This window comes from Aedes aegypti, chromosome 3, assembly GCF_002204515.2.
Source record: "Aedes aegypti strain LVP_AGWG chromosome 3, AaegL5.0 Primary Assembly, whole genome shotgun sequence".
Taxonomy (NCBI): Eukaryota; Metazoa; Arthropoda; class Insecta; order Diptera; family Culicidae; genus Aedes; species Aedes aegypti.
The window spans coordinates 335,501,603-335,528,434 of record NC_035109.1 but is presented as its reverse complement, the minus strand read 5'-3'; the positions used below and the strand labels follow the sequence as shown (position 1 = coordinate 335,528,434).

Here is a 26,832-nt window from a genome sequence, read left to right as displayed (position 1 = left end):
AAGTTTCTCTATTGAGATTCTGCTCAGAGGATTCGAACATTAATGTCCATATCTACTTGTTCTATAATTTGATTTTCGAGATTAATCAAATATATTTTCATGCTCTTCGACCCATTACAATGTAAACAAGTTGAAAAAAAAAACTGCAGGTGAGGGGTAATTTATGAATTACGTCACGTACAGAAGAGGAAGGAGGGGGTTACAAGGAAACGTGACTACTGATATAAAAATTAAAATCCATACAACAAGTATGATATATGCAAAACTTTGCGTGACGTAATTTATAGACGTACCCTGATAAAGAAATTGCAACATAAAGAATAAAAATTTCAGAGGAGAAAGATGCCTGCCAGTGACTTCAATTCAATTTTCTGCTCTACCACGTAAGTGAGATACAGACATACATACATTTCTATACTTGTACATGTACAATTATGCAAACTTACACCCTTTATACCAAAAACAAAATAAAATCTTACGTCAAATATTTGATTATAAAAAACTACAGATGTTTTAGAATAGTCTTCAAGAAGATTCTATAAAACTTGCCAGCTGATGATGAAAACATAACTATCAAAATATTTTTTTCTGGGTCAAGTTATTAGTATTCAATGTGGCTCGGATCTTATAGCGATCGAAATATATATTTGGCAATATCAGAATTTCGTTAGTGCTAATCAAAAGTTAGTCCTTCAGTCCAATGAGAGTCAAATATTGGACTCCAACTATTACATGCTTTACAGACGTGAATATTTGAAGCCAACATTATTCGTCTATAACGTTGAAGTAACTGTAACACTAATGCATATCGTCTTATCCACCGATATAACCGAATCCACGAGGTCCAAGATTTTTGACACTAGAGCGGGCCAGAACACCTAGGGAGCATTCGGAAACGTGCCCGCTCAAATCGTCCCCTTAATGCTACAACTAGATAACTCAAAATTTGGAGTTTTTGGGTTGAGTATGCCAAAATATTGCTTTTATTTAGCTCTATTACATATCCAAAGCTCATAAACGTGTGATTTAAAACAAAAAAGTTATAGTATATTTTCAAAACTAGATATCTCAACGTAGAACAAACGTATTTTGTGCTAAAACTAGGTAACTCGAGTTACCTAGTTTGAGCGCTGAAATTTGCTCTCATGCCATTATGTCGATTTGGGTGCTACAACTGGATATCTCAAAAAAATTAAGAAACAACTGGCTATTACGAAAACGAAATGAAAAACAAGTCTCGAGTAGAGATCCCGCAGTATCTATATGATCATCAATTGAATCATTGAATGAAAAACTTCGAAATTATTTGATGACAGCATACACTGAGAAAAATCTACACGTCAAGGTCGTGTGTTTTACTTATAGATTTGCGCAATGAGGAAAACCACATGATTTGAGTGTGGTAGCCATATGGATTTCATCATTGATTTCACGGTATAAAAACATGTGTATCAACATTAGGTTGTCATGTGAAACAAACATGAATTTCCAAATATTAAATCATGAAAACCAACTGATTTGCTTATTGAATTCGAAATGTAGTAGCTTTAGATAGTCATGTGTGATAAAACATAAATGTCATGGGACTGAAAGAAGAAATTTGGTAGAAGAACTTTTGCTCCCCAAAATATGGATCCGAGGCTCCTCTACTTGTCGCAAGCTCTCTTGATTTTTTTTTCAAACCCGTGAGCCAGCAATAAGCGGGGCGCCGCAAATCCATAATTTGGGAAGCCAGGGATAAGCATATTTCATTTTTTTTTTTCGAAACTGAAAGCTAGGAAAATCTGTTAGTGGAATTCGATTTTTCTACTAAACTATACATTATAATCAATGTTTTCTTATAGAAAGTTAGAATTCTCGTACATCGGTCAACTTCACTAATAAAAGAAAAATCGAATCCACAAATTTTCATCTAACACTTTCAGCTTCAAAATTTACTTCTTCTCTTTGGAAGCATGATGATGACTGTCGTTCAACACGAGGTCCAACCGCAATTCAGTTCACTATGCATCCCATGGATTGTTCACAAACAATTTAGAAGCTTTGAACATGGAAATCGATAGCATAGCTCATGGATTTTATCATAACAATCTCATTGCGCATATCAAAGAATCGACCAACTTGAACATGATGATTATGACACAAGATAACCATAAGCAAAACACACTAAATCCGTGTTGGAGTGATGATCTATGCGTCCATAGGTTGACACATACGAATCTGAAGAGAAAGCTTTGGGAACTTATGTGGAAAATATATGGAATCCCTGTTGTCGGTTGATGAATCAATCCATGAAGCAAAACAAAGGAATTTAATGTGTAACACACACGAAGTTTGCAAGAAAATCATAGCAAATCGATATGGACGTTCATGAATCGATCCATAATTTTAAACACACAGATCGAGCGTGTGGATTTTTATCAGTGTACAATAAATCTCGAAAACTTATTCATATAGACTCAAGTCAAAAAAGTATACAAACTTACTTGATCAATTCTATGTGTTTCGCAGACGAAATTATATACGTTTTGCTTTGAAGCAGCTCGATTTTTCACTTTTAGAATGTTTAATTTACGGATTTACAAAACGACGAAAGTAAGATTTTCAACTTTCGCAACCTAACCACTACTTTCGCCGCCCCGCTGTATGGAAAGACAAAGTGACTTAACCACGAATCAAAACAAAACACTACTTGAGTCGATTTTACACTGGTAGAAAAACGTCGCAAGTAATTGAATAAAACGGCTTATCATTTTATCATAATTTTTTTTGTGGGAAATCATAGGAACTCCCTAGTTTTTCAACGCGAGCTGTCTTTATGCAAAATTTAAGCAATGTACACGGTAAAAAAATGTCAAAAAGGTGATTCATTTTAAAACAGTTTTAGAAGACAGGTTGTGATTCTTCTGAATTAATTTTCTCAAAACCGTCTGGAAGTTATTTACGTCGATTTGAAAAAGTAATCGAGAAATAATTTATTAAAATTACTTACAGTGGGGATTCGCTCGTTGGGGGTCCGCTACATGGAATGACTCGATGGTTGGATGTTCGCTGGTTGGAAAAAATTCCAACTAAAAAGCACTCGAATGTCAGGAGAAGATGTCAAACAAACTTTGACGTCTGACAACCGTCGCATTGAAATCTCCATATATAGAACAAATGTGTATGTATATGTGCGTTTCGTGACGATTAGCGCTCCAGATGCGTTAGTCTGGAGCATTTTCACCAGCTGTCAGTCTTTCCAACTAACGGGTCGGGTTCGTTAGATGGAAGGCAGTTGTGTTCCAACCAGCGAATCCCCGCTGTATTTATGAGAAGTTAAATCATGACTATTCATCCTAAAATAGATTTGAAAATATTGATATGAGCTTTGGTCAAAGAATTGAAAATAGCAATTACATAAGATGTGCGTGCTTCATTTCCGTACACAATCCAGAGGTGTATCGGAGATTTTAGAATTGTTTTCATTGCATGCTGGTGAAATTCAGCTTTTTTGACTTAGATGTGGGGAATTTGATTTAGACTTGTTTAGGTAGACGTCAATCAAGAAACGTCTAAATATTTCTTAGCCTTTTACCATTTACTGTGGTCTTAACGTTCAGCAAACCTGTTTTATTGTATGTCTGAAGGTATGGTCGTCAAAATCAAATAAAACTAAGTGTAGTTTTAGACACTAATGTGAAAATAAGTATGATTTCTTGCAATATACCATTGACGATGAACCGGAATATTGCTGTGTGCGTTTGAAACGCAAATATCAAATGCGGGAACACCAAATGCGGTAAGATTTTTCACAAGAAATGCGGTGTCAAAGATAGATTTTTCTTGCTAGGGCGGCGGTGATTTCTATAAACGTTGCTAGGTGTCCTTCGATTGCTTTGTGTTACCGCATTTGGAGGACGTTCAGTCAAGGTTTGCATCTCAAATGCAAACAGCAATATAAACCATATAGGACCAAAACTATCTTTAGTTCACATTTAAATCAAATGGACTGCGAAACGCATTCATACTATCAATTTTTTTTGTTTTTGATTATGAGTGTGTCATCCAAACAAATTTTCTCATTCAAATGTGTTGTTAATAATGTAACAAAATTTGACGCACCGTCAATGTTCAACGGTACCGAACCTTTGTATTTGTTTAAACTCGTGCATGGTTTAAATATATGTTATTTCACGAAAACAATGCTCACTAAAACAGTTTCCTGCACCTTGAAGAACATTTTTTTGAACATTACAGCGGGGATTCGCTGGTTGGAACACAACTGCCTTCCATCTAACGAACCCGACCCGTTAGTTGGAAAGACTGACAGCTGGTGAAAATGCTCCAGACTAACGCATCTGGAGCGCTAATCGTCACGAAACGCACATATACATACACATTTGTTCTATATATGGAGATTTCAATGCGACGGTTGTCAGACGTCAAAGTTTGTTTGACATCTTCTCCTGACATTCGAGTGCTTTTTAGTTGGAATTTTTTCCAACCAGCGAACATCCAACCATCGAGTCATTCCATGTAGCGGACCCCCAACGAGCGAATCCCCACTGTATACAGTACAGGAAGGTGTCCGGTGCCTGGAAATCTTCTTTTTAATACTAGTTGCCATTTTGGTGTTGCGAATCATCTTTAAAGATATCAATTTTATAGCATTTGAGTTATTTTTATGCATTGGCTTAAACTAGGTATCTCGGAATATGAAGAAATGGTTGAATGATTGTGTATGCTACAACTAGATATATCGCAAAATTTTCAAATTATGATTCTTTTTCTAGGTTAAAAATTATATTGATGCCGGAATTTGTACATAATAGGAAAAAGAATGAGTTAATTAACGTATATACCATGAAATAAAATTAGTGCAACACTCTGGAACGGAGGACCATGTCCTTGAAAGATGGTCAAATTTTCAAAGTCGTTTATCTCAAAACGTCGATTTTCGAGTTATCTAGTTGTAGCATCAAGGGGACGAAATGTCACAATATTTGGATCGAGTGAGTTCAGCAAGGAAGGCTCTTTACTGCTACCTCAACGTGTTGCTATGGTTCTAAAAAGTAAACAACCATACAAAATTACGACCAAACAATGGAGAAGGCGTAATCAATTTTCTCGAAAACATTCATTTTGGTAATTAAGTAGAATTTTCTGATTAAATTGGCAACAACGCACTGCAGTAGCGCGTAGTTAATAAGTGCTTGCAAACAATATCTTTCAAGCGCATTTATTACCTGTAATTTTGCGAATAATAATTTTTACTTTTCCACGTTAAGCCATAAAACTGGTTCTGGATTTAGGTTGGCGGCTATTCAATTTTACTCCCATTTGACAGCCGCCGTTCACTCTTGGAGTTCAGTTCATGGATAGATAAGTCAATTTGTCGGTTTTTTGTTCTTCGCTCCCTTCAAAAGATCATTTTTATCCTTCAATAAATGGTCTCATTGTTCATCTAAAAATGCAAGGAGCATTGCATCCCAAATAAGCTATTGTTGCTCGAATCGATAGTAAGTATCCATTGTTTTTATCCAGGCAGACTAATTTCTTATTGATTGTTTCCTTGATGTTTCGCACATAAAAGCAACTCCCAGCTAATATGTTTGCGAAAATATCTCCTTTAATTGATTATCGTTTTCGGAGATACCAAATTTTTGATCACTGGACTGGACGTGAAGGCCCCATACTCTGCGCACTTAAGGCTTTTCATATTTCAAACAATTGTAATTAATTGAAAACAAAACACAATACTCTGAAATTTTAGGAGCAAATACTTATTGATCTTATGTATAAGGAAAAAATATAAAAGCTTCACTAAGTAATGATTTTTATTGCAAATTTTTAATTTTTCTCAAAGGTGTCCGTGTTCCTAACTCTGCGCACTCATTTTTGCAATGCTCCTTATTCTGCGCAATTAGGTTCCTAACTCTGCGCACTCGATAAATTCTTTATAACAGTTGAAGTATTTTACTAAAAGCATTACTAGAATTTTAACACTGAATTAATCTTCATTTTCTTGCTTTATACGGCTTTACGTCCCCAGTGGAGCGTGGAATGTCTTTAACATAGAAGTTTACTAAGTGAAGTAAATTTTATATATAATTCAATCCATGATAATTACTCTTACTGAATGCCATGAAGTGCAACTCTCAAAATAATCGAAATCATCAAATGATTTCCAAAACATGTAATTAACTTAGTGTTCTAAAATCTAAACCAACTTACAAAAAGGGTACAAACTTCGTCTTTTTTGCGTTCACCCTTGGCGTGTAGAGGAAAATTAGCTTTGACTGTTTATGTATTTTCACTAGAAAATATAAAAACCAAATTTTCTTTGGTTCGGTTCGGATCCGGGTTTAGTATTAAATAATTGTCTCGGATTCGGGTCGGATCCGGGTTTAAAGAGGATAAATAAGAACCTGGTTCTGGTTTGTTATATGTGAAACCCGAACATTTCTACTAAATACGAAGAATAGTTTGAGCGAAAGGGTATATCCATTCTTAATGTATTGTTCATCACTCAACCGAAAAGTATTGCCACTCTCTAAGCGTGACGTAATTAATGAACGATTCCTATTACAGATCAACAACAGTACTTTATTGGCGTTTCTTACTCAATATTGACTCATGAAACTATACAAAAAATCAACATTATTTTATTGCATGGTTAGGGAGTATTCAAAAATTACGTCCATCATTCAGGGGAGGAGGAGTCTACGAAAATGTGACAATGCATGCAATAGGTACTGTAAAAATCGCGACAGAGGATTGAGGGGACGGAGTGTAGAAATCTTTAAAATATGATGGACGTCATTTTTTAATCTTCCCTTACTATGGTGGTCCCCTCAAACAATTTTCCAAAGTATTTCTATTCCATATCTCGATGGTGTCGACTTCGATGGTCGATGGTTCCCTTCAATATCGACCTCTGGAGGGTTGATTGTATGTTGAAAATAACGTTTTATAACTGCTGCGCATAGTAAGGAACATAGTTGAAAAATGGTTCCTTACTATGCGCACTTAAGAAGAATAAGAAAATGAAGAGAAAATAAGTTGCACTTCACCAGTGATGATTGCTCGATAAATAAACTAGTGCCTACGTACTAAAAATCTGAAATATATTCTCTTTAATTTGCTTAAAATGACTTAAGTGATGAGGTACTCCCTTAGCATTTTTGCTAACGGGTAGTCAATTTGGACGTTTTTCAATATTTTTAAAGGTATTTTATTTTTTATTAAAGTAATAAACAAAAATCTGCCAAGAAAATTCTTCGCGTACTTTTTTATTACTATTGTAGCAATATATGAAAAATAAATTTTGAACAAAAGTGTAAGTATTTTACCAGATTTTGATGGATTTTGGTGAAAGTGCGCAGAGTTAGGAGCTGCGCAGAGTTAGGGGCCTTCACGGTAGGCGAATAAAATATTTGCCGACTAGCGCCATCATGAACATGACTTCCGAACTAAGAAGGTTTTACGCGAATAGCTTTCTTTGGATTTAATCAGTTGATTGATATATAAGTGAATAAAATGTGTGCCCAGTAGTGCCATTTAGGTAATTTCCGAAGTAATAAGTTTCCAGGCGAATAGGTCTCATTTAGTTCTTCAACTTTGTCAAAAACAATAACTTTATATTCAATCATTGGATTGAGATATAAGCAAATAATATGCTTGCCTACAAGCGCCACCTTGGGGGAGTTTTCCAAACTACTATGTTTCAGGGCGAATAGATCCCAATTAGTTGAACACTTTTGTTGAAGACACCAAATTCGAATCTCATCGCTGGACTGATATAAAAAAAATAAAATATTTGACCACTAGCGCCACCTTATGAGTGCTATAAGCTTTTATGTGATTAAAAATCATGTAGTTGTTCAACATTGTTGAAGACACCAATTTTGTATCTTATAACAGAACTGAGATGCAAGCAAATACAATATTTGCCCACTATCGCCATCTAGTGAATGTTTTCCGAACTAGTAAGTTCTCGGGCGAATAGATCTCATTCAGTTGAACACATTTGTCGAAGACACCAATGTTGTATCTACATAATAACTGAACTGAGATATAAACGAAGACACCATATATCTCATAACTGGACTAAGATATAAGTATATAAAGTTTTGGCTCACTAGCGCCATCTTGGGAGTGTTTTCCGAATTTATAAGGTTCTATGCGAATAGATAATATTTAGTTGTTCAACTTTGTCGAAGACACCATTTTTGTATTTCATAACTGGACTAAGATATAAGCAAATAAAGTTCTGGCTTACTAACGCCATCTTGGGAGTGTTTTCCGAATTTATAAGGTTCTATGTAAATAGATAATATTAAGTTGTTCAACTTTATCGAAGACACCGTTTTTGTATCTCATAACTGGACTAAGATATAAGCAAATCAAGTTTTGGCTCACTACCGCCATCTTGTGAGTGATTTCCGAATTTTTAAGGTTATAAGCGAACAGATATTATTTAGTTGTTCAACTTCGTCGAAGACACCATATTTGTATCTCATTGCTGGACTGAGATATAAACGAAGCAAATATTTGTACGCCGGGAAGTTGTTTCATATGTTACTTATACATGCGACATTTGTTGGGGTCTGTGCGCCACCTGGTGAGTTAATTCTGAATTAAAATGGTAACCAAGTGGAAGTCAGCAGTCATGTGATCAACTTTGCAGAAGACAGTTTTCTCCTAAACCTCTTTATTTTCAAGATATTTGCACTACAAGTACTGTCCTATTTATAGGACGCTGGGCGTTCGGGGCTCCTGTCCTATTTTTAGGACGCTGGGCGGATATGGGTTAATCATAAAGACTAAATAAAAATGAGATAGTTCGTGTAGAAATTTAAATACATCTATAGGGTAAATATATATTTGAATCAATATTTTCGATTTTTAAAGGGATTACATAAAATAAATAGTATTTGTATCAGTTTAATTTATGAATAGGTTTCTGGGGTATGGTGCATTCTGAGGATTGAAATTTTGGGGAACGGAATTCTGGGAAATGTTATATAATCGTACCGGATTGGCGAATTTTGTTCATGGTTTTAATATTTTAATCCATTTCAGCCGCGTGATTCGCATTTCCTCGGGCAAGTATGCTCGATTCGCTGACGGTTGTTCCGTGGTCAGCGTAGGCGATACGGCTGTGATGGTGACAGCAGTGGCCAAACCGAAGCCTTCCGGCGGCAATAATTCATTTCTACCGTTGGTGGTGGATTATAGACAGAAGGCGGCAGCCGCCGGAAGGATTCCCACCAACTTCCTGAGGAGAGAACTAGGTCCTTCGGAGAAGGAAATACTTGCGGCACGATTGGTGGACCGCTCGATAAGGCCGATGTTCCCGGCCGAATACCGGAGCGATACCCAGCTGGTGTGTAACATGTTGGCCATCGATTCGAGTAACTTGCCGGATGTGCAAGCCATCAATGCGGCCAGTGCAGCGCTGGCTTTGAGCGATATCCCTTGGAATGGACCGATTGGAGCCGTGAGGGTTGGCTTGGTGGACAACGAAATTATCATTAATCCGACGAGGAAAGAGCTTCAGTTGTCGTCGCTGGATTTGGTTGTGACGGCGGCAAAGCAGAATCTGGTGGTCATGCTGGAAGGAAGAGGAAATGTGGTGAACGAAAACGAACTTCGGATGGCGATCAAGAAGGGAACTAAGGAAGCTCAGTTGATCATCAACGGGATTGAGAAGTTGCAAAAGTCTTTTGGAAAACCGAAAAGGACATTGGATCCGTTACCACAGGCAGCGGAAGAGATTGAAGCTGCTGTCAGGACAATGGCCGAGATGAGACTGCGAGAGATTTTCAGGGATTTCGCTCACGATAAGCTAAGCCGGGATCAGGCTGTAACGAATTCGAGAACTGATACAATCGATAAGGTTTGGTCGAGTTACCCGAATGTGGATCCAGCTTTAATTACGGATTGTTTCAACCGATTTAGCAAAACCGTGTTTCGAGAGATGATTTTTGAAGAAAATCGTCGATGCGATGGGCGGCAGTTGGACGATTTACGGAAGATTTCCTGTGGTGTGAATCTACACAAACCGTTGCATGGTTCGGCGCTGTTTCAGCGCGGCCAAACGCAGGTCTTTGCCACCGTGGCGTTAGATTCACACGAAAGTGCTTTAAAACTAGACCCAATAACGTCCCTCGATATGGGCGTGAAATCGAAGAATTTCTTCCTGCATTACGAGTTCCCACCATATGCCACAGGAGAAACGGGAAAGATTGGTCCCGTGGGCAGAAGAGAAATCGGCCATGGAGCACTGGCCGAGAAGGGTCTAGTCCCCATTATTCCTCACGAACATCCGTTTACAATTCGGCTCACAGCGGAAGTGCTCGAATCGAACGGGTCTAGTTCGATGGCGACGGTTTGCGCTGGATCAATGGCACTGATGGATGCTGGCATCCCGGTACAGGAAGCAGCAGCCGGTGTGGCAATCGGACTGGTTACCAAGTATGAGAACAACGATACGAAACATTTGCAGGACTATAGGATACTGACAGATCTGCTGGGTATCGAGGACTATATGGGCGATATGGACATGAAGGTTGCGGGGACGCGAAGGGGCATGACGGCGATCCAGGCGGATATTAAGGTGCCGGGAATTCCGTTGAAGGTAAAGCAAATAGTTTTTAGGTTAAATTGTACAATGTCAATTTTGAGGGTCCTTTGCAAAAGCCCAAGCTATGGAGTTTGTTGGCAACGTTACATTTATGTAATTATAAAACAAACTATGGATGGTTCCTCACAACAAGTGTAGGCATAAACCCTCATTCCTGTTTTATACAATTTTATTGTACACATCACATACCTTTCTGTTCTCGTTATTTCTAAAAATAAACCTTTGAATCGCACAATACTTCTTTCAGGTCGTAATGGAATCTCTGCAGAAGGCAATGGAAGCTCGCTTCCGGATACTAGACATCATGGACGAAACGATTGCCAGCGCGCGGACGTTGAAGAAAGACTGCTGGCCAGTGACGGATCAGCTGCAGATTGAGCCGCACCAACGCTCCAAGCTGGTTGGTCCCGGGGGAATCAACATTCGGCGGTTGTACCTGGAGACGGGTGTTCAGTTGAACCAGGAAGACGAACACACGTTTCGGATATTTGCCCCTTCGGAGGCGGCCATGCACGAAGCTAAAGAATACCTGGAAAGTTTGATGAAGGTGGAGAAGATTCCGGATCTGGAGTTCGGTGCCATCTATACGGCCAAGATTGTGGAACTAAAGGATACCGGAGTGATGGTGACGCTGTACCCGTCGATGCCGCCGGCGCTGTTGCACAACTCGCAGTTGGATCAACGGAAGGTAAGTGCTGATGGGAGCTAGCGACGTCATAAGACTAACTAAAGCGAAAGCATGTTGTTCTGCACTGGGAAAATTTGTGGGTATTTGGAACTCAAGTAGGATATCCTTCAGTTAGTAACTGTGGAAGTGTTCTTAGAACACAATGCAAAGAAGCATGAGCTGACCCAGTGAGGACGTAATGGCATGAAGAAGAATAATAAAATTCCCCCATGAATTCTGCCAAGAAATTTCAGAAGAAATTTTAGAGAACATTCCTAGCATGGTGTCAAGAGATTATCCTTGCTAGAATCCTAACATGTCTTTTTGGAGGAATAATTTACGAAATCGCTAGATGATTTTTTGATAGAATGCCTGGAGAATTTCCTATAAGAATACTTAACGGTGGTGTATACGGCGAAGTCTGCGACGCAATTCATGCATGTTTATTCGTATATTTTTTTTTTTTGAGAAATCTTAATAGGAATCTACAGGAATTGATGAAGACAATTTTAAATTAGAAGATTTTCGAAGCTATCCTGATCAGAATCCAAAAAGAAAACACTAAGGGATCCCCAGAGGAAGTCTTAGCTGTATTCCTGTACGGCGTTCCAAAGGAATTTCTGAAGAAATTTGTTTGGAATGGAGTAATTTTAGCAGCATTTAGCTTCCATTTGAAGCAAAGATGACATACATTCATTCTTCTGCTTGAAACCAAGATGGCGTAAAATCCAAGATGGCCACCAAATTGTTTCACTCCAAATGATATCCTCATTGTTCACTCAACTTGAGGAAAGATCCATCGATCGGAAACTTTTTTTTGTACAAGAAAATATGTTGGCATTGTCTTTTCTTGCCATTACATCGAAATCGTAGGAGATATTTTAGAAAATCGCTAAATTCAAAGAATAAATATTTTTTGCACTTTCTCATCGTAAAAAGCTCCTTTTCATCATGCCAATCTGTCATGAAACGACATACTTTCCTGCACTGAATTTAGTAGTGTATGTATGTATGTAGTAGTGTATGAGTTATGACGCAACTAATTTCAGTTGCGTATTGACCCATTACGCCACGCTTTATTATTACATAACTGTTTTTAGTTGCGCAATAAATTTGTACATAACAATTTTTAGAAATTACAAAATTACGGTGAACATATTTATATGATTTCCGATACTCTCAAATGGTCTCTTACGAAATTGCAAAAATATGTTGTACTAGTTGCTAAACTCGATTTTTACAGCACTCGTCGTAATGATCGAACTCGAAAAGTCTCGTTGAATAAATGTATGTTGCGTACACTTGCTCAACTATTTCTTAGAGCTGATCACAATTAGTATTTTTTTAGTTTTTCGATGGTGACTTCAGAATTTAGCAAGAGCGGTGTACTTATGTTAAAAAACGGTTTATTTTTTAATCAAAATTAAAATAGCCTTAACTTTGAATGAATTCCTAATCCTTCACTATGTGTTTCAAGGGAAATGTGAGACATAACATGCGAAAAAACCCCTACGATATATCGAAAAAAGAATTTTTGCGCAAACTGTTCAGCCTGCAATTATTTCCATTTTAGTTAGAGAGTTGCTCGGATAGCCAGTGCAATGCAATGATAGATTGCCGTGAAAATAGCTTGAGAAAAGAGAACGGGTTTGGCTATTCAATTACTTACGATCTACACAGAAATACAAATGTTCAGTTACTGATTCTGGGTCCAATTCCTCGTTGCAGATTGCTCACCCTTCCGCACTGGGACTGGAAGTTGGTTCCGAAATTCAGGTCAAGTACTTTGGCCGAGATCCGGTATCCGGATTCATGCGTCTCTCGAGGAAAGTTCTCCAAGGCCCTGCCACAGGTATGATCCGAAATCTAGATCGAAGTGCTTCTTCAAGTAGTTCCAACGGTACGTCCGATACTTCCGAAGGGAAATCCTAGCTTTATTTGCAATAGTGCCCCTTATATGTACCAAGGTGTGTTCATCTATGGCTTGAATTGCCAATCGGATGTAAACTGTGTAAATAATTCCGTGTGATTAAACGTAACTAGTAACTCAAACTACTTGATTTTCAGTGTTGAAAGAAATTCTCCTTATCGTCTAATAAGTTTCCGGCACAATCAAGGCAAGGCCTGCTGTTACTAGTTGAACCCTGCTTAGACCGGGACTGATCTCGATCGCTATCTGGCATATTAGGGCGTCTCGGGAGATATTATTGTACAACGGGATTTCAAATTGATCCACCCGTGAACTCACGCTTCCAGGTCTGTTGCTGGATTGACCATTCGCAACCTCCTCTGACTCAATATAATCCAGAAAGAAATTGCCAGTGTAGCACGACCCAGCGAGCTGCTGCGAACCTTGTTGAATCGCCAGCTTACCATTGTTCAGGTTACCTCCGTCAATCTAAGAAACAAGATAATTTAAAAAATAATATTGGCGAGCAATTTCTGAGGATATATCTCACCAGCAAAGGACCTATCGTGATTGACTTCTCTCGTTTGCGATCGTCAAAGTAAGCCACTAACTTCAACTTCGTTGTCGACACGCCCAATTCTTCGGACTTGATCATCTTCATGGTCGTCAGGAAAGCATCAACGCTAAACAAATTTTTAAAGTTGATCTCTTGAACACGAGCCTCCTCAACGATCTTGTTGTACAATTGCTCCGTTTCCCGAGTTTTGAATCCAATCGCTTTCAGATACTCGATTACCGTCTTTGGACCGCTCCAGATTCGACGCCATTGCAGAGGAACCTGGTTGTCACAGATGGTAATGAGCATGGTACGATCCTTCGCTGAGATGGTTGCTAGTTCCTTCATAGAGTTCTTGAGCATCTGAAGCGTAGCGTTGATCAAGTCGTAGAGACTTCGCACGATCGCCAACTCTGACAGTACAAAGATCATCCATGCATCTTGGCTATTCTTGTTGCGCTCGATCACTGTGTCCAAGCGGCTCGCAATTGTTCCACTCTGAAAATGCTTCGCAGCTCATATATGTGCATTGATAGGATATTCTGAAATTACCATAAGTTTTCCCCACAAATTTATAATGGGTTTGACGCGCTTCTCGTAATTCTGGTTACTGCCACCACTGAAGTATTTTTGTCTAAGCTCCTTCAACGTATTTCTACAGAAGATCACATCTCTTGAGGCATTCGTTGATATCGGTATCCCGTACATATTGGGCGTATCTGAATCTGGGAGTTGATCAACCGCTTTGACATAGTCCTAAAAATGAAGGTAATTTTTATGATCCAGGAATCTCATATGGTACCAACTCAAATGACTTACATCCAAATGGTTGGAATTCGGAAAATTAATGTTCATGAACATCGGTTGCCAACGACTTGCCATGATTTTCTCGTCGAACATTTCCCGCAGAAGATACTCCAACTTCTCGAAATCGCTGTCGTTGTCAATCCTTCCTCCGTAGCCAACCTTCTCGCATAGGCCTTGTATCAACGGCCAGGCAATCTTCAGTGTGTTTGATCCTTCGGTGTACTTGATCAGTTGCATCGAAGTTCGAAGATCAGAATCGGAAAAGTCGTACCATTTGCTCCAGCCTGAGGAACAAATAATATGATTGAGATACACATAAACTAGACTCATAGCAACTCACCTTGTGGAATGTACGATCGCCGCTCTTGAATGATCGAATGCAGCATGAACAATCCAACGTACATCTTGATCGATTTGTAGTCCCGCTTCTTGGTCACAGTTCCAACATGCTGGTCCAGCAACATTTTCATCTTGTATTTCAACCCCTTCGGAGGTTCGTAGAGTACCTTGTTGCACTTCTTGATGAAAATCTCGTACAAGTTTCTGTCCGTTTCCGATGTTAACCATAGTTTGAAGTCTTCTACCGGGTTCATCGACTTTAATGCCTCATCCAGATGACGAAGCCACTGTGGAACGGTGTGAATGTTCTTCACGCACACCCATCCTCCGCCAGTGGCAGCTTCCTTGATCAGTTTCATGGCATCGATTTCATGACCTTTGCTGATGGCCAGCTCTGCGTATTTGGACAACCCGATCGTCTGTTTGGCGAACTCTCGAACCTCTTCCGAAGGATCAATACCGGACGACGTAATTAGCAGAAGGGGTTCGTCGGCTGAGCTTTCCTCTGACAGCAACTTGATGGAAGGTCGTGTCGTGTACAATGTCTTCAGGCCAAGAATATTCTGAACTGATCGAGTTATTGTTCGAATCAACAAGTCAGGCCTTAGTACTTGAGCTACCATTATAGCTTGGAAATCGGTAACTCCAACAGGGACGCTGGCATCATCGTCTTCTATATACTTCTGCCAAACGTTGACATTCTCAAGATTTAGCTTCGAATACAACTCAGGATGTTGTTGCTTCATAGACAATACTTTTGGAACGCATTCCTGCTTAATCCAGGATGGAATCTGGTGATCCGAGATTTGATCTGCGTTTGTAAAATTGAAAACAAAAGATTCCCACTCTTTCTCCGGCAACAGCTGAGGAAAGGCCTGCTTGCAGATGTTCAATCCTAGAATCATTTGTTCATCTTTAGGGATGCTACGACTCAAAAGTGAAAATATTCTTCGCACCAAGACTTTATATAGTTCTTCAGTTGTAGAATGTTTCTCATTTTCGATAACATTTAAAAAGATTGCGGTGAACTTGGATACGTTAATGTTGTAGAAACGTCTAATGCCCATATAGAACCGAGAGGCCATGCTGCAGAATTCTCGTCTGCGGTTGTAGTGTTCCATCAGTTGATCACGTATGCCAACGAACTCAGTCAATGATTGCTCGATTGAGCTTGCGCTAGCCTTGATGCTATTCAAGGTGTTCAGAAGAGGTTCGTTCTTCAGGATGTCGCCTTGCGACGAGGACAGCTCCTGCAGGAGACGATCTTGAAGACTACGCTTCTCTTTCGTCAGCCGACCTTCTTCCTGAAGTAGCTCAACTCGTTTTTTCTCTATTTCTGGGTCCTTGGCCAGAACCCATTTAAACTTAAGGACATCTGAAAGTCCAGAAACCGTTGTAGTAAACATAAGATTCATGAAGTTGGCTTGCAGCTCAGGTCCTAGATTGAGTTTATCGTTCTGAGTTACCAGGATAAGTTTGAAGTCGTCGTGTAAATCGATCAGCTTATTGCCAATTTGAACCATTCGCTTGTTGAAGCGGCTGTGGATACGGGTGAAGACAAGTGAGAGTAGAGGAGTCTCGATTGCATTAACGTTACGGATTATGAGAATTTTACCGAAGCGAATAGCCAACTCGAGTATGTAACTGAAACGATCAGCAGATTGGTTTGTCAATTCATACGTTCGAGTCGAAAGATTCAAGTAGTTCGTTAGCCACTTTTGGCCTAGCTCAGTTGGATCTATCAGCAAAGGAACGGGTGTCGTTCCGAAAGGCAGCAGTAGAAATTTATTGAGCATAATGGCATTTTCTTGGTATTGTTGGTCAGCAGTAAGGCCCATACTTTCCCAAATAATCTTGTCTTGGTTGGTTACGAGATCATCGAGAATGAAAGGTTGTTCTTTGATCAACTCGGATATTTTCGCCAAAGTGTTTTTCCTATCCTCCAACGACAGATCAGAGAGGTGAGTGATGCAATAAGCTGTCATGAAGCTACGCCTATCCATATGAGTGATTGTTTCATTCAGCTCTTCTAATTCCTTACTCCAGCTAATGTACTCCGAACTTAAACTCTGTACCAACACTTCTGCACAATGCAAAGTGTGTTTTGCTTCTTCCAGCTTAATCTCAAGCATCGCTGCCTCCTGTGTATAGACGTTCAACTGTTCAGATAGCTCTTTAACCTTGTCATTTACGTTATCTAACCCACTGGACAGAGATTTCATTTCCCTCTCGGCTTTCTCTAAATTTTCCTTCAGCTCGTTCTGTTCTCGCTCTAACGGTTTTATGCTCTGGATCACCTTCGAGTATTTCACATTGGCAATAACCCAAGCTGCCAGAGGAGCTGCCGCTGCAGATGCTCGTTTGGCATTCTTCTGATCATACGACTCCGCTTTTGCTTGCAGTAATTTCTCTACTGCCTGGCAGTTTTCCGGGTTGATCCTCACTGGATCTAATGAGCGAATATCTTCTTTAACACCACGCTTAGCCAAAAATGTCTTCATGCTGTTCCACGAGGTATCTCGTATGCCCATTAGGCGTAGAACACCCTCTAGTATGTCCCGTACTGTTTCCGGAGGAGCTCGCAAGGATCGAATCTCCGACAAAGCTTCTGTTTTGATTTGACCTACCGCAGCACTAGCTTCCCGTAGTATTGGCTCAACTTGACTAAGCTCTTCTTCTATGACCTTCTTTCGCTCCATAAGCTTAACGCTGCTCTCTCTAGTCTTTCGCTGTAGTTCCAGCAATTCAGTTTTTTGATCGTTGGCACCTCGCATAGTTGAAGAAATCATCTCCAAAGAGGTGTTAGCCAGTTTTCGCTTCTCTGCTAATGCAGCCTGCTTTTCTTGAGCTTCTAGTTTAAGTTTTTCAACCACTTTGTGAGTTTCCGACAGTTTATCGACCCCAATCTGGATCTTGAATTTGTAGCGTTCCTTATCGGTCTTCTCGCTCTCGTAAACGTGTCGATACGTTCTAACCAGCTGAATGCTTCGCTTCGGAGATCGAGACCATTGGCAGATGTTACTGTCAACCAGATCATTGAAAAATACGGGTACGGGCATTTGTTGCGAATCTATACTTGTTTTGCTAATTTCTCCAAGATATCGAGTTAGACTGTCGACGGGGGTTATTTTTTTATCCAGAATCCAAACCATTTCCGACTTCTGGTACAACGAAGAGTAATTTTCGAATAATTCCTTAAGCTTTGGTGAGGAATATTCCAGGAGAATCACCAAATGAAAATTATTGCTCAGACGTTGCAAAAAATAAGCCGAGAGGGACAGTTGGAATGATTCCAAAGCTGCTTGGGCTTTCAATGGGTTCGCCAAGTTCTCCAAATCGTCGCCGAAGAAGTCCGACATATCAGCTCCTTCGAGAATGGCTTCGCAAGTCTTCATTACATCTTCCAGATAGTCAATAACTGCATGATCGATGTAGAAAACGACTGGCTCGTTCTCGATGGCGCAGTTTTGCATTACGATTTTTATATCGTTATTGAAGTCGTTGATCGTGTAGTTTTTGGTAGTTTGTGGGAAGGCCACTTTAATGTTTAACATGCTGGACGCAACGTAAAGAGCCTCTAGACGACAGGAACCAATTCTTCCGCAAAGTACAAGATTTGCTTGAGGCCTCGATAGCACTCGAACCATTGCGGAAACTGTGTCCAGGAAAGTTTCCGACATCGGAATGTCTACACAGATTACTTCCGAGTCTAGAAATAAAGAAAGTATTAAGTTTAATGAATTTTGAATTAGAAAAATTGCATTACTTACTGCACAATGAGATGACCTGGTTGACGGTGTCCAACAGATATTGCTTGTCCACTAGTTGTAATTCAGAAATTTGTTGACCTTCCTTAGGAATGAAAACGCTCTTGCTGTCCATATCGAACAATGTTCGGAAGTTATTCCGCACGATCTCGTCAAAAGCTTGCCGGTCATCATCGGTTACGAGACGGTCACGAAATATGCGATCGCATTCATACCTTACCGCTTGACTAAAATGCTCCTCCGGATAGTACAGCACACCACTAACCCAACGTTCGATCATCTTGGGAGTAAATCGGTAGTGTACCGTTGCGCCTCGGTTGAACTGAGCTTGAATCTCAAAGTACACGTTCATGATCGCTCGTGCCAAGTCGTTCAGTTTCAATTTGATCGATCTGCCTAGCTGATTGTAAATGGGCAGAATCATACTTTTCATTATGCTCTCCATGTCGGAATTGCTGGGATAACCTATTTGTATTAGATGACAAATGGATAGGAATCTTGGTGACACCTGGGACTTGGTTAGGTTGGAAATGGACGCACATATTTGAATCCCAGACACGCTTATCCATTCAAGTGAATCTGAGTAGAACCCGTTGCGGTTGATGAGCTGAAGGAGAAGTTCGACTACTTCACATGTACCCCAGGAATCAACGCAGCACAAGTCAATATTTTTGAAGTAAAGAATTATTCGAGAAAATTTGGGTCGGTATTCCTTGCCCTTGACAGTGGTTATGACCAGTGAGTTTTGCTTCAAAGTGTTCAAAATGCTAGATGTTGTTAGCTGAGCACTACAGTTAACAGTTACTAATTGATATCCGTTGAACTCGCTGACAATGGTTTGTAACAGGATACTCTTTCCATTTCCGCTAGGGCCCACAAGTAATGCCACTTGACGTTCCTTGGATTGGAGAACACATTTCAAAAGCTCACCGCTGAGCTTCATCAAAGGTGTCTTCACCAAAACATTGATATATACGTTTTCGCTAATATACGCTCCGGTAATCTCATCCGTACTATACAACTCGATCATATCTCGAAACGAGTTGTAATAATGATATTCAGCCACGGAGCTGTCAGTTATTGTTACATCTGCCCACGAATATACCTGATTCGAAAGCTTGTTCTTATCATCCAAGTTTAGTACTCCACACAGTCCACATAGAAGGTTAGCACAAAACTGTTCGGTAGACTTCGCACTGTCGATTGCTACCAGTCCAGCTTCAGCCAAACTGATCATTGAAAATCCTGATGGACGTTGTTTCTGATCATCAACCCAATCAATCGCCCGATAGAAATGCTCCTCTATAAATGACTTCAGAACATCGCCTTCGGCATGCTTCGCTAGCCATGCGTTAACGATCAACTGGTACGGTAGGTCTTCCGCGTTCAAATTGATGATTCCCATCCTGGAGATTGTTGCTGGCGATGCCGTTGACAGATCATGTGTCTCAAACAGGAAGTTGACATTGCTCCCAAACTGAATTCTCCATCCGGATGGTAACGTAAGCAGACGATTGTCGTCCAGAACAGAGTTAAGCGCTTCGATCCACTCCGGGTCAATGTCTCCGTCGCAGATAATCCAGGATATGACAGATCGAGGTTCAGCGTTGACGGCTACAGCCGTTGAAGTCAACACACCATCGGTCCATTGACGAGTATCGGGGTCGAGCTTTCCAAGTAGCTGAATTCGGCTCATAGACTTTGGTGAGATGATGTGCGTCCTGATTGTTTTGCCTTGTGCAAGGAGCGCTTCCTTCAAAATCGAAATAATGGTAGATTTACCGGACCGAGGAGCTCCAATGACCACGACTCCCATTCGTTTCTGCAGTTGTGCCGCTAGTTCAAGACATTTTTCAACTTGTCGATTGTTGGGCTGATATCCGAGGATAGTGAAAGCTTCCAAGACCTTCGATCTCAAGTCTTCATTTTGACTGTCAGCGAGTTGAATGTTCGGAAAAACGTTGGATAGTAAAATGTCGAAACGTTTGCAGTCCGAAAGGGTAAGCCGGGACATAGTGTTCGACCGGATCACGTTGACTGCTAAACCAGCTTCTTGATCATAAGACAGTTCGCCTCCGGAAACTTTGAGCGCAGATCCGCATGCCGAAAGGATCGCTTTCAGCTCTCGAAGACCCCAATCGTAGTGACGTTGTTTAGAGAGCATCTTCTTAGCAAGCTCAAACAGTTCTACGATTTGATCACCGATGCGATCCGCGTTTTTGAATCCTTCTACAAAAAGCGTTACTCGTGCTATTTGCTGTGGTCTCGGAGCTTGCATGGCGATTGGACGAAATAGGGCCTGTAAGTTGAGCGGCAGCTGCTGACGACCACCGTATTCCTCTCCCGCTGGGTTCAGCGTAACAAACACGCAACAATGATGATTCAAAGGAACGGTTTCGTTGCTCAATTGCACCTCTTGTTGTTGGTCTTTGAGGGCAATCTGGAGTGGTTGAATCAACATGGATATTGCTGATAAGGTAGCTTCCTGTAGACGATTGAACTCATCGAAACAACCCCACGCTCCACACCTGGCGAGGCCAGATAGGATCAAGGCCATGGCAGCCGTGTCAATGTTTTCGTCGCAGTTGAATACCAATACCAGTCTACCGAGCATTGCACCTAGAGATTTGACGCATTCGGTCTTACCAGTTCCCGCAGGTCCAAAAGGATTTCCACCTAACCCAAGTTGCATCGCTTGGGTTAGGGTGAGGTAGCAATTGTGAGCAAGTGATGTGTAAACTAGTTTGTTGTAATTTCCGAGAAATTCGTATGAATATTCAAACTCTGCATAAACCATTTTGACGATAACATTTCCGTTACGTTCTTGGTAGAATTTAAGTTGCTGAAGCCAATACCAATCTTGCAGATTCGTTACATTGTGATTACTCAAATAATCCACAGTTGTGGATTGATAAACTAGGTCGATCAGTAATGATCTAAGTTTAATTTGTGTAAGTGAATCTGTATTGTGGTGAAGAAGCGTTGAAAACTTGGCGATCTCGTTCTGGATATGTCGCTTAAGGTCGCTGAGCTGCATGCCAGATATGGCCTTCTCCACTCGACGAGTAAAATTGATCGAATTGACCAAGCAAATTACTTGCATAGGAAACTCACGTACAACGCCTTCGTCGTACGTATCCACCTGGAGGCATTGCTTAATTAGATGTTTCAGAGTTGATTTTATCTCCAAGACAAAAGTATTTAACCAATCTTCAACAATCGCGGTGATTGCTATGGGACTTGTCAATCGTAATTCGTCACCTTCTTCGCTACAGAAACCTAAAATACGCAAGCTTTGCTCTTCAATGATTAGTTTGTAGATTCCAGGAAATAACTTGCGAATGTGTTTCTGAATGATGGCTTCTTTTGATGATTGGCCTAGAATTTCCAACAGATCATCGTCGGACAAAAAGTAGAACCTTGAGAAGGCATTACGTTTGGATGTTATGTATGAGCTCAGTGCATTTTGGCAACGAGATATTTGGTTCTGCAGTGTCTCAATGATGGAGACTACGTTGTTGATCTTGTTAACCGATACGACTCTAGGGTCGTCTGCGATCTCTTTCATTATGTACCGGAAGTTTTTATCGATGCTCTTGAACACGGCTTCCTCTCGTTTCAGCGTGCCAACTCCGAAGATTGGTTCCAGATATATCCACTTTTTCTGAATCTGGTTCAGGTGTGTGATAATGTAATCTAGATTGTTAAGCTTTTCTTCCCAAATGTCTGCTTGATCAGAAAACGATTCAAAAGACGCCGAGTTCTTGGCTGACTGAAGAAGAAACTGATTGTCACCGATTTTGTTTAGCGTTTCCGTGTAGTCCTTGATCAGAGAGACCGTTGATCCTTTAGAATCTGTGTGTTGAACCAGTTTCAGCATGGCAGTAGCACTCCACTGTTCGAGTTCAACGATGGCCTGTCGTATGACGTGTTCGGAGGCTGCCTGGCGTACTATGGATTGAATTTCCGTAGTCTGCTGTAGAAGATTGTCACTGACTGCGAGGACATCCCCAAGGCAAAGATCATGTTGGGTTTTCGAGTCTATTTTCAACATCTGACAAATTTTAGCCCAGTGTTTTTCGATGAGAGCTTCCGATTGCAGGGAGATAAGCTGCGGTTGAATTGTTTTGTATCTCTCTACGGTGGATAGTATTCGCGAACTTGCAACATTTGGTGGTTGGTCGAGTGGTTTCTCCCACTTGGATAAGAACTCAGTGAGAATGTGTGGTCTGCGTCGGTAGATGGTCCATTCTTCGTTCGCGATGGTATCATAGTCATTCAGGAAGTTGTTGAAAATCTCCCAATTTTTGCCTTGTTCTATGATTTCCGACTCCAGCTTGGCGAATATGGCGTTGAAATCCTCTGGAACCTTGATGTTGAACTTCTCCGTTTGTTTCCTAAAATAATAATACGTTTGATTTGCTTCGTAGATCTTTAAAACATTATGAACTTACTGTAATGTCTCTCGTTTGGCAATGATACTCTTCCACTGACCTTGACGTTCACGGAATAAGCTCATATCTGCGTTATCGTTGGTCTAGAAAACATCAATGTTATTTATGTGTAGTCACATTACATAATTCTAGTCCTACTTCTAAATCCCGTATTGTAGACTCCCATCGAATGGAGAATTTCTCCGCTTCATCGTTCAGCTCATTGATCTGCCGCAAGATGTTCTCCTTGATAATATCCAGACGACCTTGCAGCAATGTCTGATGATTCTCAATCAGAGGCTGCAGCTGGTTCCATTGCGTCTGGATACCGTTCAAAGCGGATACTCGCTCTTTACACCATCCCGCTAGACATCCGTCCTTACCTTGCAGAGACTTGATCATTTCGGTCATTTTCGGTAGATCACTCACAATTTTCTCGTACTTTGCACTGGATTCGGATATCCCTAGTTCATCTTGAGGAATATTTTGCAGCACTTGGAACGAGTAGGCTAGATATTCCTGAAGTACGGAGATATTATCCAAGATAGAAGTTCTCAAACTGTTTGCCAGAGCTTCCCAATACCGACGACTGATGGCGTCAATATCTGAGCAAAGTGGAGCATAGTTAACAATCAAACAATCGATTTCCTTCTCAGATGTTTGAATACGAGCTATCTGCTGACTGAACTTTTTACAGGCACGGAAGTTGTTATCCCAATGTTGCCAATTTGTACAATGTACTGTACACAGTTGCTCCATATCAGCCATTCCAAGTGACACCCATGGAAGCCAACTATCCCGGAATTCGATTAGTTCTCGGAACACAATATCTGCCTTTTCGTACAGCACTGAGAAGTGTTGAGCGTTTCTTTCGATCATCACTTTGAATATATTCGGACTTTGTTCCGAGAGGCCTTTAAAACTTAGAGGTTTCTCTATGAATCGACGCAGCTGGGAGTAGTATTTGGACTTGACCTCTTCCAATGTAGGACGAAATTGTATCTGCTGTTGCCGAAAGACCAAATCCACGTGAATATCCGGCAGTTTTTGATGCACGTCCAATAAGCCAGCAACGTACTGATATTCGAGAACTTTGTACAATTGGTGGTCCCAATGTAGTTTGAACGGGTTTAGGTTCGTGTAACCTTGTCGCTCCAGATTGAATATAATTTCACGCAAATTTCGCATCTCGTCCTTCCAAATATTACTTTGTCGGATGAGATCCGTTTCCATAAGCTTGAGGACAGATTTCTTAGCCTGTTCGTGGTACCCCGTAAGCTGATTGTTATCCTTAGATAGTCGTTTGACAGCGTCTTGCAAACTATTGATGTATCGTTCGACTGAATCTTCGTCGTTCCATGATACGGACTCGCTTTTGACCAAGTTTGCAAACTCCATAGCATTCTTGAGCATGATCGGGCGTTGACAGGGAATCATCCGATCACCGATGGTGTTGTGGAACGTCGCAATCTGCTGCAGTCGCCGAGCGTACGAAATGAATTTCATAGAATGGGAGATGCTCTTCTGGATTTCGGGATTAAGCTTAAGTCCGAGGTTCTGCAGGTGTCGAGCTTCGTCGCAGAAGGTGACGATCTTCGGACCAAATGTGACTTTCATTAGTTGCCGCTCTGTTTTGTCGAAGATCACCACTGGTTGGTTTTCGCGAAGGCTGTTTTCAGGATTAAATAGAGGATTCTTAAAATATTAAGTATAAGGATTGAAACCTACCTTAACTCTCCTTCGCGTATCGCACTCATTGAGTTCTCGGTCCAGGTTTCAAAGTTTGTCCGGATCATCGCCTGAATTTCTTCTTTAAAGTTGGAAATTTTCTTCAACGTCTCGTTGAATCCCTCCCGATCTGTTAACACCTTCGAAGCCACAGCCTCCAGCTGAATGATTTGTTGTTCTACCACTCGATACCAACGTGTTTCGGAAACAATCGGCGTTACTTCATCTTCGGTGTAGTTGGCCGTCGTAAGCATCTCTCGCAGTTCACGTATAATCATGGGGATACTTTGGAATAGTTGTTCACGTTCAACAGTTAAGGCTTTCATTATGTACGGACGATTGAAGATATCCTTGTATCGATTGAAGACGTGGATCGCCTGCCGTGGATTACCAATGCTTTCGTAGATCTTCTGCTTTAGGATAGTTACCACGTTTTCGTCGACCTTCGCAAAAGAAGATTCCATGCGGGATTTCGCCACTTCCCAGCGTTTGTTACCAAGTGGAGTCAAGTCGTAGATATTGATTTCTGCAACAGGTTGAAAGATTGAAATTTGATCGGAAAACATGTTCTACATACCTTTGAAAGGTTCCGCAATATCGCTAACGTGAAGAAAGTATTCATCGTTGTCGAAGAACAGGGCGTACAGCAAGTCCTTGGAGTTCTTGATCTCTAGTATCTAAGAAATTTTAATACTCTAAAGGTGTAATGTACAGCTAAGCAATTCAACTAACCTCATTGAACCTCGTACGGAATTTGTTCAACTGTTTCGAGCTGTACGGTTCTCCGATCCACGCATGGAGTTCGTAATTCGGCCAAAAAAGTCTCGTCAAGCTGTCAAATGTTTGATACCACGATTCCAACGTTTCCCTAACGTGGTTGATAGCTTCGTCCAAATAGATTGAACCCGCGTCCCAAACTTCTAGTTCGGTGAGATGCTCGGTGCACGTGCTGACCACGTGTGATGCTGGGGAGAAGTATAGATAACTGTAGTCATCTAAGTATGTAACATATACCGATGAAGGAGTTACAGATTAAATCGAAGATGCTGCACATGCGATTCTGTGGATAGTGGTTAGGGAGTCTCCATATTTCATCCAGATGTGACTGACACACGTCAATGAATTCGTCCAAATGATGTAGACTGTTCTCTGTACCTTCCCTAGAAGCAATGTGAAAGTGTCATGATTTGTCCAGCTAAATGTCGGCGATCGTTTACTTCATATTTTCATTTATTTTCTGCAGAATCGCTGCAAACGACTTGGCCGCTTCGCGGTCCGCCTTGGTTGGTAGGGTGCGTGTTTTCTGTTGCCAAAAGTTGATCTCGTCTTGTATGGATAGGATTCCGGATTCAGTCAGTCCAAGCGATAGACCCAGATTGGAGTGTAGATTCTGGAGGATCGTCTTGACCTCAGTCGAGTATTCGGATTTCTTCAGAATGTACGGTGAGAAAACCCGTTGCAGCGAGTTGTAGATGGACTTGGCTAGACCACCCTCTAGGGTGAGCATACCGATTTTCGGTTGCGTACTTTGACTGTGATAGTCCAGGTTCGGAATTTTGTAAAACAACAGGCTGTAATGTTCGTCGACGGGTACAGCGTTCTGGAACAGGACTTCGCCGTCAATGGACACGGCCGCCAGGATTGTGACATCATCGTTTTCCAGAAAGTCTTTGATAACCTCCACATTTTCCGCCGCGGAGGCATTGAAAAATTCAACTGTACAACAAGAAATGCATCGGTTTAGCTTGAAATTTCATACTACACCAATGAAAAATGATCTTACCTGCTGTGTCATGTATAAACTTTTGCCTATTCGTCATTTTTAAGATGTTAGAATTAAAAAAAACTCACATTTTTACACAAATTCAAGTCATCTAGTAAGCAGTTGAAAATTTTCTGTTGTGCATGTTTGGTTTCTATGGATACGATAGCCGGGTGTCGCTAGGAAACCACGTGGTCTGGTCGCCATGCCGGCCGATACAGGTTGTTTGTAAAC

General features: G+C 40.7%; 2 protein-coding genes across 2 annotated transcripts in view; one reads left to right on the top strand and one right to left on the bottom strand.

Annotated features, from left to right (window-relative positions):
* Nucleotides 1-13,349, top strand: part of LOC5567179 (polyribonucleotide nucleotidyltransferase 1, mitochondrial) — a 16,014-nt gene extending 2,665 nt beyond the window's left edge. The window contains exons 2-4 of the mRNA XM_001651558.2: nt 9,067-10,624; nt 10,878-11,318; nt 13,026-13,349. Coding sequence (XP_001651608.1) covers nt 9,067-10,624; nt 10,878-11,318; nt 13,026-13,229 — 2,203 coding nt within the window. The 3' untranslated portion in view covers nt 13,230-13,349. The remainder of the gene's footprint in view (nt 1-9,066; nt 10,625-10,877; nt 11,319-13,025) is intronic.
* On the bottom strand, nt 12,959-26,721 carry LOC5567180 (cytoplasmic dynein 2 heavy chain 1). The gene is made up of 14 exons (XM_021853486.1): nt 26,620-26,721; nt 26,054-26,552; nt 25,866-25,996; nt 25,569-25,801; nt 25,414-25,513; nt 24,837-25,362; nt 23,268-24,777; nt 23,130-23,212; nt 18,679-23,072; nt 14,910-18,617; nt 14,582-14,853; nt 14,315-14,518; nt 13,757-14,260; nt 12,959-13,695 (listed from the first exon to the last, which is right to left on the bottom strand). The coding sequence occupies exons 1-14, from the start codon at nt 26,654-26,656 to the stop codon at nt 13,390-13,392; spliced, it is 12,507 nt and encodes a 4,168-aa protein (XP_021709178.1). The 5' UTR covers nt 26,657-26,721; the 3' UTR covers nt 12,959-13,389.
* Nucleotides 26,722-26,832: the final 111 nt, after the last annotated feature.